This window comes from Grammomys surdaster, unplaced genomic scaffold (assembly GCF_004785775.1).
Source record: "Grammomys surdaster isolate TR1022 unplaced genomic scaffold, NIH_TR_1.0 372, whole genome shotgun sequence".
Taxonomy (NCBI): domain Eukaryota; kingdom Metazoa; phylum Chordata; class Mammalia; order Rodentia; family Muridae; genus Grammomys; species Grammomys surdaster.
Window position 1 is genome coordinate 6,120,633 of NW_021604791.1, and position 16,074 is coordinate 6,136,706.

The 16,074-nt window shown below is 44.6% G+C and overlaps 1 protein-coding gene across 2 annotated transcripts; it reads left to right on the forward strand.

The window, feature by feature from the left end:
- Positions 1 to 23: 23 nt before the first annotated feature.
- Spink2 (serine peptidase inhibitor, Kazal type 2) lies at positions 24 to 5,962 on the forward strand. 2 transcript variants are annotated; one of them, XM_028780829.1, is made up of 4 exons: positions 24 to 178; positions 2,029 to 2,090; positions 4,331 to 4,440; positions 5,642 to 5,962. In XM_028780829.1, exons 1-4 carry the CDS (start codon positions 136 to 138, stop codon positions 5,685 to 5,687), a joined length of 261 nt encoding a protein of 86 aa, XP_028636662.1. In that variant the 5' UTR covers positions 24 to 135; the 3' UTR covers positions 5,688 to 5,962. The 2 variants fall into 2 exon arrangements, with proteins under 2 accessions (XP_028636662.1, XP_028636663.1); XM_028780830.1 differs by lacking the exon at positions 5,642 to 5,962 and having other exon boundaries at positions 48 to 178; positions 4,335 to 4,400.
- Positions 5,963 to 16,074: the final 10,112 nt, after the last annotated feature.

Below are 16,074 nucleotides of genomic sequence, written 5' to 3' on the forward strand. Positions count from 1 at the left end.
CCGCCCCTCGCCCCTCCCCTTCCCACTCCCCGTAGTGCCAGCGCGTGACTGCTTGACCACTGCTCTGTTGGCTGCACAGGAGAGCTTTCCAGTACAGGAGAGCTTTCCAGTAGAGCAGGAAGAACGGCTTTAGCGATGCTGAAACTGGTGCTGTTGCTCCTGGCCACAGACTTCGCAGGTGACGCTCAAGTGGGTCTGGTGTCAAGGGACCAGCTTGGAGCTGAGAGCACTGGCCTGCTGGGGTTGGGTAGTTTGGCGAGGGTTCGCACCGTTACTGGCGGTTCTTCCCGGTAGAGAGAGAGGCATGGAGGCTGAATGTGGGTCAAGCAACCTCTGCCGTTCCAGTTGGGGCTTCGATCTTAGCTTCAACTAGACGTCACCCGCCATCTGCTCTACCTTTCTTAAGCAGATTATTTTGGACCCATATACGCAGTTGGGTTGTATCCACGGCTCTGCTGAGTCTGACGGGGTGTGCTGGACGTGGGAATGCCCTCATGACCTTCTTCCGGATGAACTTGGCATCTATGAAAGCGGAGTTGAAATCCTAAGACCTATATGTGTTTATTGGGTTTGGTGTACTGGGTCACGCCTGTAATCCCAGCACTTGGGAAACAGAGGCAGGAGGGTCATAGCCCTGCTTGCAACATAGCCAGTTGAAGACCAACCTGGGCTCCATCAGACCCTGTCTCAAAAGTTAAATCCGTGTTTTGAGTTTATTTGAAAAGAAAAAAAAATCTTGTACACACAGACAAAAGGCACTGCTAGTTACTTCCCTGATACCTGTAACTTCTAAATCGGTTTTCAAGAAACTTGATAGAAACAGAATCAAATGCTCTGTGCAGTTCCTAGAAGTCCCAGGAAGAAATGATGGGAGGTCTTTTTAAAGAGGCTTGAAGAGGGGCATCAGAGGGACTGTCATGTGTGGATAAACTACAAACTGCTCTTGGTTTTGGTCTTTGTGTCTTAACTGTGTGCGCTCGCGCACGCGCGCACGTGTATGTTGACGGCATACGGAGGCCAGAGGTCAACACTGGGTGTCTTCTATTGCTCCACGTTATTTTTTTTTAAAAGATTTATTTATTTTATTTATGAATACTCTGTAGTAATCTTCAGACACACACCAGAAGAGGGCATCAGATCCCATTGCAGATGGTTGTGAGCCACCATGTGGTTGCTGGGATTTGAACTCAGGACCTCTGGAAGAGCAGTCAGTGCTCTTAACCACTGAGCCATCTCTCCACAGCCCGCTCCACGTTATTTTTTGAGACGGGGTCTCAATCAATCTCTCTCTCTCTCTCTCTGTCTCTCTCTGTCTCTCTCTCTCTCTCTGTCTCTCTCTCTCTATCTCTGTCTCTCTCTGTCTCTCTCTCTCTCTCTGTCTCTCTCTCTGTCTCTCTCTGTCTCTCTCTCTCTATCTCTGTCTCTCTCTCTCTCTCTCTCTGTCTCTCTCTCTCTATCTCTGTCTCTCTCTCTCTATCTCTGTCTCTCTCTTTCTCTCTGTCTCTCTCTGTCTCTCTGTCTCTCTCTTTCTCTCTGTCTCTCTCTCTCTGTCTCTCTCTCTCTCTTTTTTGAGACAGTGTTTCTCTGTATAGCCCTGGCTGTCCTGGAACTCACTCTGTAGACCAGGCTAGCCTCGAACTCAGAAATCCGCCTAGCCTCTGCCAAGTGCTGGGATTAAAGGCGTGCGCCACCACCGCCCTGGGAGATGGGGGTCTCTTGCTGAACCTGTAGCTTGCCATTACTGCTGGACTGGCTGGCCAGTAATTCTTGGTATCCTCCTGTCTCTGCCCCTTCCTAATGCTAGGTGTGCAGACCCAAGCCCAGCTCTGGGTGCTGAGGATCAGAACTCAGTACACCATGAAACATTTTACTCATTGAACCATCTTCCCCTCCCCCCCCTCCCCGGTTGGCTTAGGGCACCTTCCTCTGCTACGACTCTCTCTCTCTTATTTACACACTGAGATTTACGGATCTCTTACGGACAACTTACTTTCGTCATATCACAACCTCAGTGTTTTCTCCTTACAGCCTCTAATGAGTCACTCGAGTCCACCGATTCTCAGATCATGAAGAGGTCTCAGTTCAGAACAGTAAGTAGGAACCCTGTCTGTCTCCAGTCTCTTCTCATGCAGCGACGTGTTGAACCATTTTCAAGCTATACTTGTCACTTCAGAAACCACACACGGCTTTGTAAGCCAGCATCTCACGCCGTCTTCTTGATACAGGAAGAAGAGTGTATACTTTTTTTTCCCCCCTCAAGATCCTCCTGAGTCCTAGGATGACGGATGTGAGCCACCTCATCAGCTAAAAGCATATATTTCACTCAAGAACGGCTCAGTCTTTGAAGGCCCTATGGATGTGTCTGTTCTAACATTTCCTTTAATAATTCAAAATTTCTGAGGTGTGACAGTAACTCTGTATATTAGATATTTTACATATTTGACCATATTACATTCTGTGGGCATAAATAAAAATAAGATGAGACCGTTCACTGAGAACTGCGGTGTCGAGGGTCTGCCAGTGTCATTTTTGTTTGGGTAGAGACTCCTTGGCTGACAGAGGCACGGGAAAGTGTCACAGTGCAGAAGGAGGCATTGGGTGTGGCCTGAAGATACAGACTCTTGGCAAAGGAAACTTTAGACAGGCGACCTCCAAGAATGGTTAGGGGGTGCAGAGACAGTTTTACTTGGTTGGCCTTATTCAATATCTAGGACAAAAGTTAGGGAAACTAACAGTTATTAATCAAGACCTGGGCACTCAAATGGGTTATTTGGTTCCTTGGACTGTCTTGAGAGGCAGCAGTCTGACTTCTAACAAGTCAGATGTAAGGAGGATGGGTTCCTTTGGATATTTGACAGTGAAAATGTTTACAACCATTCTCTACATAAAGAACTTGCAGGTAAATGACCCAATCTTTGTCTCTAAACAGTTTCCACAGCAGATTTGTCCCCTGCTGGCTGGCTTAGACTGTTCACTTGCGTGTCATAGAACCTCCAACTGTCCCATGAGCTGGGAGGTTTGGCCACGCTGGAGACAAGGTGCTGGGCTCATAGGTGTGCAGGACCACCCCAGGCTTAGCGTTCTAGACTCTTGGGATGGAGGTGAGGCTGCTGAGTGAAGGCTAGGCTGTCCTCTTCCAAAGTAAGAGTGTAGCTCTTTTTTTCTTATAGGGGTGTAGCTCAGAGGTTGAGCACTTGGCCAGCATGTGTCACTGTGTGTCCCCAGCTGGGGTTCGAGTCTTTATAACACTTGAGGGGCTCATGGAAACGTGAGTGTAATGAAGGAAAATAATATGTGTGGGAGAAATAATCAAAAATACTTTAAAAACGCTCGGTAAAAGGCATTGCTTAAAAAAAACAACTGAGACTTCTAGGCGTGGTGTGAGAGCACTTTTAATTCCGGTGCTTCGGAGGGCAGAGGCAGGTGAATCTCTGAGGCTAGCCTGGTGACATAGCAAGCTGCAGGCCAATAGTGGGACCCTGTCTCAAAATAAATAGCCCTCCCTGCAAACTGACAGTTACTGTTGAATTAGGTAAGAAATGGGTCGGGAGGATTTAAAAAATGGGCTTACTAAACGCACACATTCTCACTGTGTTTGTGTTTAAGCGTTTTGAGCTTCCTTTCTTCCTTTCTTTTCTTTTTTTTTTGGTCTGAGACAAGGTCCAGGCTGGTCTCAAACTGGATGTATAGCTGGGTATGACCTTGAACACCTGATCTTCCTGCTTCTGCCTTCCAAGTACTAGGATTATTGTCCAAATGGTACCCACAAGGCTGGGCTCTGAGTTCTTGTTTTTTTGGAGGGGACAAAGTCTAGATGTGTTCCCTTGCCTAGCCTTGAAGTTACTAAGTCTCCCAGGCTGGCCTCAAATTGGAGGCAATCCTCTTACTTCAGCATCCCAAGTACTGGAATGACAGGTTTGAACCACACCTACTCTTAGCTCATTTTTTTTTAAGATTTATTTATTTATTATATATGAATACACTGTAGCTGTCTTCAGACACACCAGAAGAGGGCATCATATCTCATTACAGATGGTTGTGAGCCACCATGTGGTTGCTGGGATTTGAACTCAGGACCTCTGGAAGTGCAGTCAGTGCTCTTAACCACTGAGCCATCTCTCCAGCCCCTCATTTTTTTTCTTTATTATTTTGGTAATTGTATTTGAACTCTTGTATATATGATCTTTACATTACAAACTCATTTTGGGGGGCTGGGGGAAGCATAAGTAGTTATGTAGGATATTTCTATGACATTTAGGGAACGCTGGGGACAGTGCAATGGACGTGTCTCAAGTCATTCTCTTAACATCTCTGCTTTTCTCTTCTGTAGCCAGACTGTGGTCATTTTGACTTCCCAGCATGCCCCAGGAACCTCAACCCTGTGTGTGGAACGGATATGAACACTTACGGGAATGAATGCACCCTGTGCATGAAAATCAGGTCCAGTATTTTAAAAAAGAGCTTTATAAAATTATTTATTGTTTTATTGTATGTGTGTGAGTGTTTTGCGTACATGTATGTATGTATGTATGTGCACAACGTGTATATCTGGTACCCAGAGAGACCAGAAGAGGGAGTTTGATTCTCTGGAACAGGAGTTACAAATGGTTGTGCCTGAGATCAAACTTGGGGTCCTTTGCAAGAGCAACAAGTGCTCTTATCGACAGCCCCAGGTCACACATGCTCACAGCTGTATACCACTCAAGGTGTCATTCCTTTCCTTGAATTTTGATTATTGGAGGTAGTAACTCTTTCTCAGAAGAGGGAGTCAAATGTGACTTCAGCTAATCTTGCTTTGTATAAGGTCACTTAAAAGCTGTAAAACCTGTAGTCTATTCTTAGAGCAAAGGTATTGAACAAAGCCGTGAGCAGTCAACTGTAGAGCAGCAGACAGTCAAGCTCTGTCACTATCTCAGCGTGGGATGAAGTGCAGCTCAGCTGTAGAATGTTTGCCTACAATACATGCCGCCCTGGGGTCAATCATTACCACTGAGGGGAAAAGAAAAGAGCATATTGCAAATTTAGGGGCTGAGATGTAGCCCGGTGGTAGAGAACTGGCTTAGTATACATAAGGCCCTGAGTTCAGTCTTCAGCCCTATACCTACAAACATAAACCCACAAATAAGTCTATGTTTAATAGTTAAACTCTACAGGATATTATACTTCCTTTTAGATTCATAGGCCATTCAGTGTACTCTGTATGTACCAGTTGGAAGGGAAGACTTACTATATATACTTAGTAAAATGCCAAGTGTTCAGTGTATGGCATTTGACTCCCTACATGTAACACACTGGGCACATGGCTGTAACACCCAGGGGTATACTTTGAGTCCATTCCCACGTCTGAGCTTCCGCTGAAGAGTCTTAAGTCTTCATGGGACGTTTCGTAGGCATTAGAGCCCTCTTACCTTAGGTTTGGAGTGTGCGCGTATGGGTGCATATGGAGGGCGGGGCTGACTAAACGGGGAAATAATGTCTTTACCCTTTATGTTTTCTGGATTAACCTTTAAAAAGCGACGGAGTGAATGTAGTCCCGAAGGGAACTGGATGCATAACGGACATAGGACTTTAAAATGCCAACGGTGACCTGGTTTCAGGGTGACAGGTACTAATACCATGTTTACGGTTGTTCGTGTTGCAGGGAGGATGGTAGCCATATTAACATCATCAAAGACGAGCCGTGCTGATGGGCAGTTTGCAGAAGAGCAGATGGAGAGCCCCTCTACTCCAGTGCTCCCTGCTAGAATCCCACTCCCTTTTCTGTCCCCGCCCCCTTCTTTGCATGATAACTTGTTAACAGAACGTCTCTGGGTAGAGCCGGAAGACCGTGATGTACAGTGGTTCATAAACGTAAAACTCCTGTTCTGGGCTTCCAGCCTACAATCCAGTTTAGTCCAGCTTCTGACCCAGGCAACTTTTGCATTGCTTTATTTCATTGGAATAAAATGAGCATTGAAGCCAATCACTCGTCCTTTCTGTCGAAAATGCTGTTTCCACCCGACTGACAGGAATTCTAACCTGCCTCGTTTCAGGGTTTTTCTCACTGAGCCTGAGAATTAAGTGGACACGGAGAGGTTAATGGGAGAAAGAAAGGCTTGCACGTTATTTGTTGCAGGAGTTTCATAGCGAGAGCCTTCTTGGGGGAAATTGACTGGATGCAGTCAGGGAACTCGTGGAATTTCTCCATGTGTAACCATCAACGGGTGCAAAATGTGGTTAAAACCTGAAAAAAAGTCAGGCAGTGGTGGTGTACGCCTTTAGTCCCAGCACTTGGGAGGCAGAGGCAGGCAGATTTCTGAGTTTGAGGCCAGCCTGATCTACAGAGTGAGTTCCAGGACAGCCAGGGCTACACAGAGAAACCCTGTCTCGAAAAACCAAAAAAAAATAAAAATAAAAATAAAAATAAAAAATAAAATAAAACCAAACAAACCAAAATAAAAAAAACAAAAAAAAAAACAAAAGAAAACAACAAAACAAAACAAAACAACAAAACAACCCTGAAAAGATGATGAGGAAAGGTGGGGTCTAGGGTAAAAGGACACATGGAAGACAGGAAGTAAGAAGGAGACCAGCAGAGGGTTGTCAGGGGATTAGGTGTAGTTGTGTGGGGTGAGGTGGGAGTGGGGTGAAGATAAAGGAGAATCTACTAAACTTTATTTGAAAGTACCATCATGTTATCTAATACTTTATGTAGTAATATCTCAGTTAGGGTCTTACTGCTGGGAACAGACACCATGACTAAAGCAAGTCTTATAAAGGACAAGATTTAACTTACAGGTTCAGAGGGTTAGTCCCTATCATCATGGTAGAAAGCATGGCAGTGTGCAGGCAGGCACGGTGCAGGAGGAGCTGAGAGTTCTACATCTTCATCTGAAGGCTGCTAGCAGAATACTGGCTCCCAGGCAATTAGGGTGAGGGTCTTAAGCCCATGCACGCAGGGACACACCTACCCCAATAAGGCCACACCTACTCCAACAAGGCCACACCTCCTAATAGTGCCTCCCTGGACTGAGCATATACAAACCATAACAAGTAACTTAAATGTTTTTAAAGGAGTCAAAGAAGGAAACACACAAAGACGAATGACGTTAGAACTGGACACACGTGAATTAGACAAAGAGTAGTGGCCGGGTAGCAGTGGTGTGAAGTGGCCAGGAACACAGAAATCATTCTAATTAAGTTGTTCATCAATATAGACTATGTCTATCCTCAATTTCTGTCCTTAAATATTACTTTCTTTTGCTAATAGGAGTATTCCTCAAAAAATACATGTATTTTGAGTCAGAGTGTCATGGATCCTGAACATAGGATTCTTCTGCCTCCACTTCCCAAGAGCTGAGGAAACAGGCATACACTCCTAGGTGATGCCGTGCTGAACAGAAGGCCCTCCTCGTGCCTGAGAGAGAGGGAGGGGAAGGGACGGAGGGAGGGAGAGAGAGAGAAAGAGAGAGAGGGAAGAAGAGAGAGAAAGAGAGGGGGGGGGCTGGACAATTTTTACAATGAAATTTAGTTCATATGAGAAAACACCATAACTGAGAGTGGATATTTCCTGTCCTTCCATTGTAATCTACAAATTAAATTTAAAAATCCATAGAGTTTTGTGACGCATTTAAAAACTGATTGTTGGTTATGGGTAATGTAATACACAGCAAGTATCAAATCCAATTAATTGTTCACACTGGGTCTTCCCCTGAGGACCCTTCCAATTATTAACTGAGCAAAAAGAATATGGTAAGCACTTGGTATTTCATGGTACAACTAGGTCTTCTTGTGCTATAACGCCTGTAGGACACGATTTAGTGGAATAAGTCAGTATAAAGGCAGTGTAGGCTCCACATATACACAAATGCTTCTTTGTGGATTCAAATAGCTGAAGTTCTTCCTTTGCCTCTCAAGGTTAAGTGAGAAGACTGCCCAATGTCATTGCTCCTTCTAGAGTTATAAGTGGATTGGCTAGTGCACCTAAACATTTTGATTCGGCTGAAGTCGCACTGAAAACACCAAGCCAAGGAGGACCTGGGAGACTGATTTCTTCTTCCCAACGTTCCCTCGCTTGTCTGGGATATAAAATTAGCATGGTCATAAGTTCTCATAAATTCTCATCAGGAAATGGAGGAGATATAAGGTTGATTGATTTCAAATTCCTCACCCTGAGCTTGAGGGTCATTTTCAGGCAGTGGGAGATAGGTGTCTAAAGGAGGCTCTGACAAGGGAGCTGAGGGGCTGTCACCGATACCTGGCGGCAGTCACTGGAACTGCTTTTATGTTTTTTTTTTTTCCTGAAAGGACAAAATCTTTTTTTTTGTTTTTAATTTTGCCTCTTTCACTAATTTTAAGGTTTGATTATCCAATTCATATCCATTCAAAGAGTTAGCCATCTCTCCGTTGTGAGTAATATCCTCTTTATCTTCTTTAAGAAACTCTCTTTTTAAAAAAGATTTATTTATTTGTTTATGTGAGTATACTTTCGTTGTGTTCAGTTCTCACCAGAAGAGGGCATCAGATCCCATCACAGATGCTTGTGAGCCACCATGCTGTTGCTGGGACTTGAACTCAGAACAGTGCTCTTAACCGCTCAGCTCTCTTTCCAGCCCTTTGAGAATCTTATTAACAGTTCTAGTCAATGCCCAAGACCCACTAACGTGATCTTTTCCCCTTGTCATTGTTACTTCAGTATTCTTTTAGCTTCTGTCCCATACTTCCTTCATTTAAAGTTCCTTTTTCCGGAAACCAGGGATGATAATCATGAACAACTAGCAAGCAATCAGCTAGTCGTGATTTTAATATCTGTGCTCTTCCTTTCTTTAAAAACCACTCCCAAGCTTGACTTGAGGCAGAGAGGCTTCCCTGGTCTCTGCCTCATCATCTCCACTCACCCCCTCCTGTGAGGGTCCCCACTCTTTATCTCAGGGATGACTTCAGATCCCTGTTCTGGTGCCACTTGGTGCTGTCCTAGTCAATGGAGTGAACCTGGGTGAGGGGGGATAAAAATGAGGTGGAGTCCGTAGCTGACTTTATTCAAAGCATCAGACAATTTATACTCTGAGGGTTAAGAGAAACCACATGAGTAAAGTATATAGTCACATGGATAAGTCATATGTGGCAAGACATGTTTTTCCATAGAGACAAATGCCTGACAAGAGCTGAAGTAAACTCACTCTTCCCTGTTACACGCAGGAGAAACACGAAAGCACATTCCAAGAACAACCTGGGTTGTGGAGGGACAGAGGTTACAAGACCCATTGTCTCGTTTTCTTAGAGTTTTCTCACGAGGTCTCAGACAAAGCCCTCCCTCACACAGCTTCATTCATGGACTGTGTGGTAGAGAATTATGTGTGTCTGCTTTCAGTGCATTTTAACAGCAGGAAATGGAGAACAAGATGCAAGAGGAGACACGGAGGGCATACGGCTGTGGGGAGATCAGGTGAATGGGAGTTAATTTGGATGCATTTATCTGTTCTGCAGTTTGTTTATCTGAGGATAATGCTAAATCCATAGAAACTGCTTTGAACAAAAAACCACTGAAATGATAACTCTTCTTTTCGTTTGTTTGTTTTTTTTCCTTTTTGTTTTTTTTTTGTTTTTTTTTTTTGTTTTTTTTTTTTTGTTTTTTTTGTTTTTCCAGACAGGGTTTCTCTGTGTAGTCCTGGCTGTCCTGGAACTCACTTTGTAGACCAGGCTGGCCTCGAACTCAGAAATCCGCCTGCCTCTGCCTCCCAAGTGCTGGGATTAAAGGCGTGCGCCACCACTGCCCGGCTTTTGTTTTGTTTTTGAGACAGGGTTTTCCTGTGTATCAACCCTGGCTGTCCTTGAACTCAATTTGTAAACCAGGCTGGCCTCGAACTCAGAGATCCACCTGCCTCTGCCTTCTGAGTGCTAGGATTAAAAGCATGAGCTACTACCACCTGGTAGTTCTTGCTACTTTAAGACCTTCTCCTAGAGAAAAGGAAATGAGGCAATGTTTACTACAGCTTACTACTACAAGGCAAACAAAGGAGCTAGGAGTAAAAGCACCTGCTACTCTTCCAGACAATCTGAGTTCAATTCCCAGCACCCACATGGCAGCCCATAGCCCGTTGTAATTCCAGGGGATCCAACACTATCTTCTGACCTCTGTGAGCGTGGTGCACAGACATCTTTGCAAGCAAAATATCTATATACATAAAAAAACATAAACATATATATATATATATAACAAATAATAATAATAAAAAAGCAGAGACAAATGTTTTTGGCTCCGGTTACACTACACATTCAAAACTGAGTCTCCTCTCTAGTTCTTAATCTTGTTTTTGTAAAGATCAGAGATAAAGTGGGGAATCTCACAATACAAGTATTACAACTTGATGAAACTGTCTCTGTTTAATGTTTTACGAAATAGCTCCACTGGTGGAGCGGCACTGGAGAAGTCAAGGTTCCCTTTTTGAGCACTTAGTGTTGTTAACAAAAGAATTTTATTTTGACCTTGTAATAAGATGGTATTTTATCTTAAGATAGAATCAGTCTTTTCCATCATGTGCCCAGGGCCAGTCTTGTAAGGTCATGTCTGGAGCCGGGGCTGGGGCTGGGGCGGGGGCGGGGCGGGGGCGGGGCTAGAGCCTTGAAGGAATCCAGGTCTACTCCCCACCCAAGAGGCTGCAGGAATCAGCCCCAAGGCTGCTGTGAGCTCCGTCTGTGGCACACACGGGGTATCCTGCGTTCCCTCTGGGAAACATTACTTGATTAGCTTCTCGCTTACTTTGCCCCGTTGTGTGATTCCTTTATGCTGACTCCATCCCACTTTTCCCTACACACTGTCCATAAGATGCTGTATTCTCATGTTTGTTTTGTTCTGTGTCTGTTTTTAAATTTTCCGAGTCAGAGTTTCTTCATGTGGTATTGGCTGTCTGTGAACTAGCTCTGTAGATCAGTCTAGAATTGAACTCAGGCAGAGAGAATGAACAGAACCTTAAAAAGAGACCTTAACTAAATTGCTCTCGGCGTTGGCTGGGTGGTACTTCTTGTCCTGGCCCTGTTCCGAGCCTGGAGCACCCCTCTTGTGTGGGACCCTCACTCCCTTGATCCTGGCTTTTGACTCACCCCCCAGAAATGACTTTTCAGGCTGATAAGGATCTTATGGCTCAATTAAGCTTTCCAGATCAGCCACCAGGAACTGTGGCCTACACTTAGTGCCCTGTATAATGCAGGTCCCCCAGAGGTTCCACACGAGTGAGAAAGGTAGAAAGGGCTGTTCCTGGTGTTGTTGACCATCCCGACCTCTGTTGAAGTGGATGGGGTAACTGCCTGACTTCACATAAGTCAGAGCAGTACCTGCGCCTGATGCCAACTGGAGAGCAGCCAGACACCTGAGCAACTCCCTGAAGCTCAAGATGACCTGCCGTTCTGCAAGGCCAAAGAAACCATTAAATGGCTATGGTGTATTTTTGTTTCTGACTGGTTTAAAAAGTATAAATATGTTCTGAATGTCTTGGTTATAGATTGTTGGCCCATAAGTTATTGGGTATTACTAAAAATTTACAACTTTAGTAACAGAAAGCTGGCTTAAAACTGGTAACTCAGGGTTTGAGTCATTCAGAAACCAGATGTATAAAAGATAAGATTTAAAATAATGTCTCTTTAGTGAGGTGTTAAAAGCTACACTATCATGCATTCATATATAAGAACTGGCAGCCAAACTTGGTAAGATGAAAAGTAATGTGCTTGGTGTTGATTTTAGAAAAAAAAAATAGATTGTTTGCCTTGTTAAAAATTGGTTTTGTTTCCCAAAATTATGGTAATACTCTAATATTACAAAAAGAAACTTAAAAATATAGTTAAGCTGCCAGCATTCCATTGTCTGCAGTTGATAGTTTAATAGTTTATGATTAAAAAGAGAATTAAACAGGCAGAGATGATTGCAAGAGTGAAAAAGGTGTTAAAACAGTATAAGCCTACTGCCACGTTTATTGAATTCAGTGACAGGCGGCTTGCAGGCAGAGATCCCCTGCTATGAAAAATTACAGGCTGCTCTAGGTAAAAAGCTAAATATATAAAAGTATAAATCCCTCATGTAAAGATGACATAAGAGATATTGTTTTAATGTGCCACATAATTCTCAAAATGGGTATGATTTTCTGTTTTGTTATATTTTTCCTCTGGAAAAAAAAAGGGACAATATAAAGGGCTTTCTGGTTACTGACTCAAAAATATGCTGATTTGAGGAAAAGCTCCTAACTTTGTGTTTTCAGAAAAGATGATTAAAATATTTATGCCTCCCAGAATTATATAGATTAGACATGACAGAGGTAGGCCTCCAGAAGACTAGATTCCAGAGAATGTCTTGGACTTCTAGAGGCTTATCAATTTACCCTTCCCCCTGCCCCTCTTCTAATATCTCAATGCCCATATTCAGCTTGAAGAAGTTAATGAAGAGTTGGCACCCCAATTCCCTGGGCTTGGGGACTTAGGTGATTAATATTAGGCTGTCTTTCTAAGATGGTTAGCCTGTGAGTTAAGGGCCTATAGCTATTGCATGGCTCTGGGTTTATTGTTAGGGTGTTTTCTAGATTTTAATTAAAAATAGCTGAGAGGTATTAACAGACAACAGTCCAAAGTGCCTTGATGTTACAAACATTTCTGTATTAATGTTCATTTGATTAGAGACCTGTCTACTCCTGACAGCTTCCCTGTCTTAGGTCCTAAGAAGAGATTGAACATCTTTGGAGTATTTCAGTAGTGGTGAGACAACCACTAGGCAAAAAATGCCTCTTTTGATCTACAGACATTACTGTCCAGACATTGGACACATTAGTTAGTGACTCTCTGCTTCTCCAAATGGCCCACCTTCAGTGTAAGATGGCCACCTGTAAGGACTGTCATACAGGCGATCAAAGCAGTAGAGGAAAGAATCTTTAGGCCAAGATCCCTCAGGAACCCAGACCAAGTGCCCTATATAGTTACCTAGCAGAGGACCTCCCCCATCTCACGGATAAAAGCCTTTCTTTCCCAAGACCCTTGTAGGTTCTGGCCGTCAGGAGTGCTCTTCATGACTGAAGAGCAATAGAGGATACCAGAAAGAAAGAATGCTCCCTCAGACATGGGGACACCACCGATTGACCAGGCTGTGGTTGACAGTGGGTTTCTTCTGACCAGATCTGACTGGGACTTTAGTGTGGCAGAAGATAAGGGGCACCTATAAGCCTACCACCAGATTCCATTGGCAGGTCACAAGGGGGCCACATGAGGCCCCACCAATTTTGACCAAGGCAGGTGAGGTTAAGCAGGGATCAGATGAGTTGCCCACAGCCTCTCTAGAACGAATAACTCATAGAGGCATTCTGTCAGTACACACTGTGGCCTTTATAGACCAGGCTAGTAGATATCAGGAAAAAGCTTCTGAGGCTAGAGGGACTGCAGGATAAATCATTAAAGGATTTAGTGTAGGTTGCTGGGGAAGTCTACCATAACAGGTAGACAGAGAAGGAGATTAGAAAAAGAAAGGTGACAGGAAAGGAATTTACAGAGAATCTTGGCTACAGTAGTTAGGGAAAGCAGAGAAGGGAGACCCCAATCGAAGGAAGGTAGAAAACTCCTTGAAAATAAATAAATAAAGCCAGAGGAGGGATCTGGGTACAAGCCTGACCAGTGCGCATGTTGCAAGTAAAGGAGCCACTGGTACCAAAATGTATTTATGGACTACCCGAAGAATGGTGGACCTAGAGATGGGCTGGGTATCCCATTCATTTATGGTCATCCCAGACTGTCCCTACCCTCTGATAGGGCGAGACTTACTCTCTAGGATGGGGACCCAGATACACTTCCTGCCCGATGGGCCGCAACAAACTGGCCCAAAAGGAGAACCCATGAATGGAGGGAAGACCTCTCCTACTGACCCCTACCAGGAGCCAAGACAACTTGCTTTACAGACGGGAGTAGTTTTCTCTATGCTGGTCAGAGACAAGCTGGTGCTGCTGTGGTGGATGGCACAAATGTCATCTGGGCTGAACTTCTACTCCCCTCCCTCTGGGCATGACAGTGCAGAAAGCAGCCTTGGAACTTGGGGCTGGCAAGAAAATTAATATCTACATGGACAGCAGGTATGCCTTTGCCACAGCCCATGTCCACAGGGCTATATACCAAGAGAGAGGACTGCTCGCGTCAGAAGAAATCTTGGATCTCTTGGATGCCCTGATGAAGCCAGCAACTGTGCTATTTGTTGCCCAGGACACCAGAAGGAGGAGACTCAGTAGCCTGAGGCAATAACCAGACGGATCAAGTGTCTCCTTGGCTATGCAGGAGCTGATCCAGGTTATAGGCCTGCAAGAGACATCCGTTGGGGAATGGGACTAGATTAAGGGATGGCCTCACTTAAAACACACGAAAGAAGAAAGGACTCAGATTGCTAGCCACCCTACCAACTATTACCTAGAGAAGGGCAATGGTGCACACAAAAAGGGAAAACTATGCTCCCCGGAAAGCAAGCAAAAGATTTACTAGTCCAAATGCATAGATGGACTCATTTGAGAGATAAGCACATCCAAGCAGTCCAGGGATCTAAGATGTGTATAATGGACCTCAGGTTTTGGGCCAGAGAAATTGAACAGTGTAAGGTATGCCAGCTAGTAAATGCTTATGTGGCCAAGAGTAAACAAGGCAAAATACCTAGGGGGGAACAGCCTAGAGTATATTGGGAGGCCGACTTTGCAGAAGTTAAGCCAGAAAAATATGGATATTATATTTTTCTCTAATATTTGTAGATACTATATTTAGATGGGTCGAGGCTCTCCCCACCAAGCAGGAAACAGCTACTGTGGTAACCAAGAAGATATTAGAAGAAATCTTCCTGAGGTTTCGAGTGTCCAAGGTAACTGGATCAGATACCGGTCTTGCTTTTGTTTCTAAGGTAAGTCAGGGATTGTCGGAGATATTGGACTAATTGAAAGCTCCATTGTTTGTACTGTTCCCGGAGCTCAGGGCAGACAGAGAGAATGAACAGAACCCTAAAAAGAGACCTTAACTAAATTGCTCTCAGAAACAGGCACTGGCTAGGTGGTGCCTCTTGTCCTGGCCCTGTTCTGAGCCTAGAGCACCCCTCCTGTGTGGGACCCTGACTTCCTTGATTCCGGCTCTTGACTCACCCTCCACCCCCCAAGAAATGACTTTTCAGGCTGATAAGGATCTTGTGGCTCAATTGTAAGCTTTCCAGATCAGCCACCAGGAACTGTGGCCTACACTTAGTGGTCTGTATAACGCAAGTACCCCAGAGGTTCCACACTAGTGAGCAAGGTGGAAAGGGCTGTTCCTGGTGCTGTTGACCATCCTGACCTCCACTGAAGTAGATAGAGTAACTGCCTGACTTTACATAACTCAGACCAGCACCTGCCAATTGATGCCAACTGGAGAACAGCCAGATACCTGAGCAACTCCCTCAAGCTCAAGATCACCTGCTGTTCTGCAAGGCCAAAGAAACCATTAGATGGCTATGGTGTATCTTCCCTCCTGTGCTGAGCCTCAGCACCCCCCATAACCCTACCAAAGTGACTCGGCAAGTACTCTCAGCCACTGGAGATGTGGCTTGAACACTACAGTGGAAGGCCACCTTGTGCCTGGCTGCCAGACCTTGTCTTTGATCTCTGTAAGTTAGCAGCAGGCGTTGACTCCTGGGATATCCCCAACCTAGAGACACAGGGATGGAGATTATCCAAATGTTGGGGACAACAGACTTTTAAATCTAAACCGTGTTCCAGAAGCAGCTTTAGAGGGTGGGGCTTAGGAGTGTCCTAGGGGAAGCCTCATACATGTGTGCCCCCAGATGAGAGAAGCCGGCAGCAGGCCCATCAGTGTATGTGTGTAAAGGGACTTTTTCTGTGCTACCTGAGGGTGTAGAAAATTCAGAAGTACATACTGGAGACCATTCAGGGGGTGAGAGGAAGATAGTTAAAGATTCAATGGCAAAGGCACTGAAGGGACTAGCTGAGAGAGAGAGAGAGAGAGAGAGAGAAAACAAGCTCAAAGTTGGTTTGAATTCTGGTTTAATTCCTCCCCCTGGTTTACCAGCTTGATTTCTACTTTAATTGGGCCCCTATTGATTTTGCT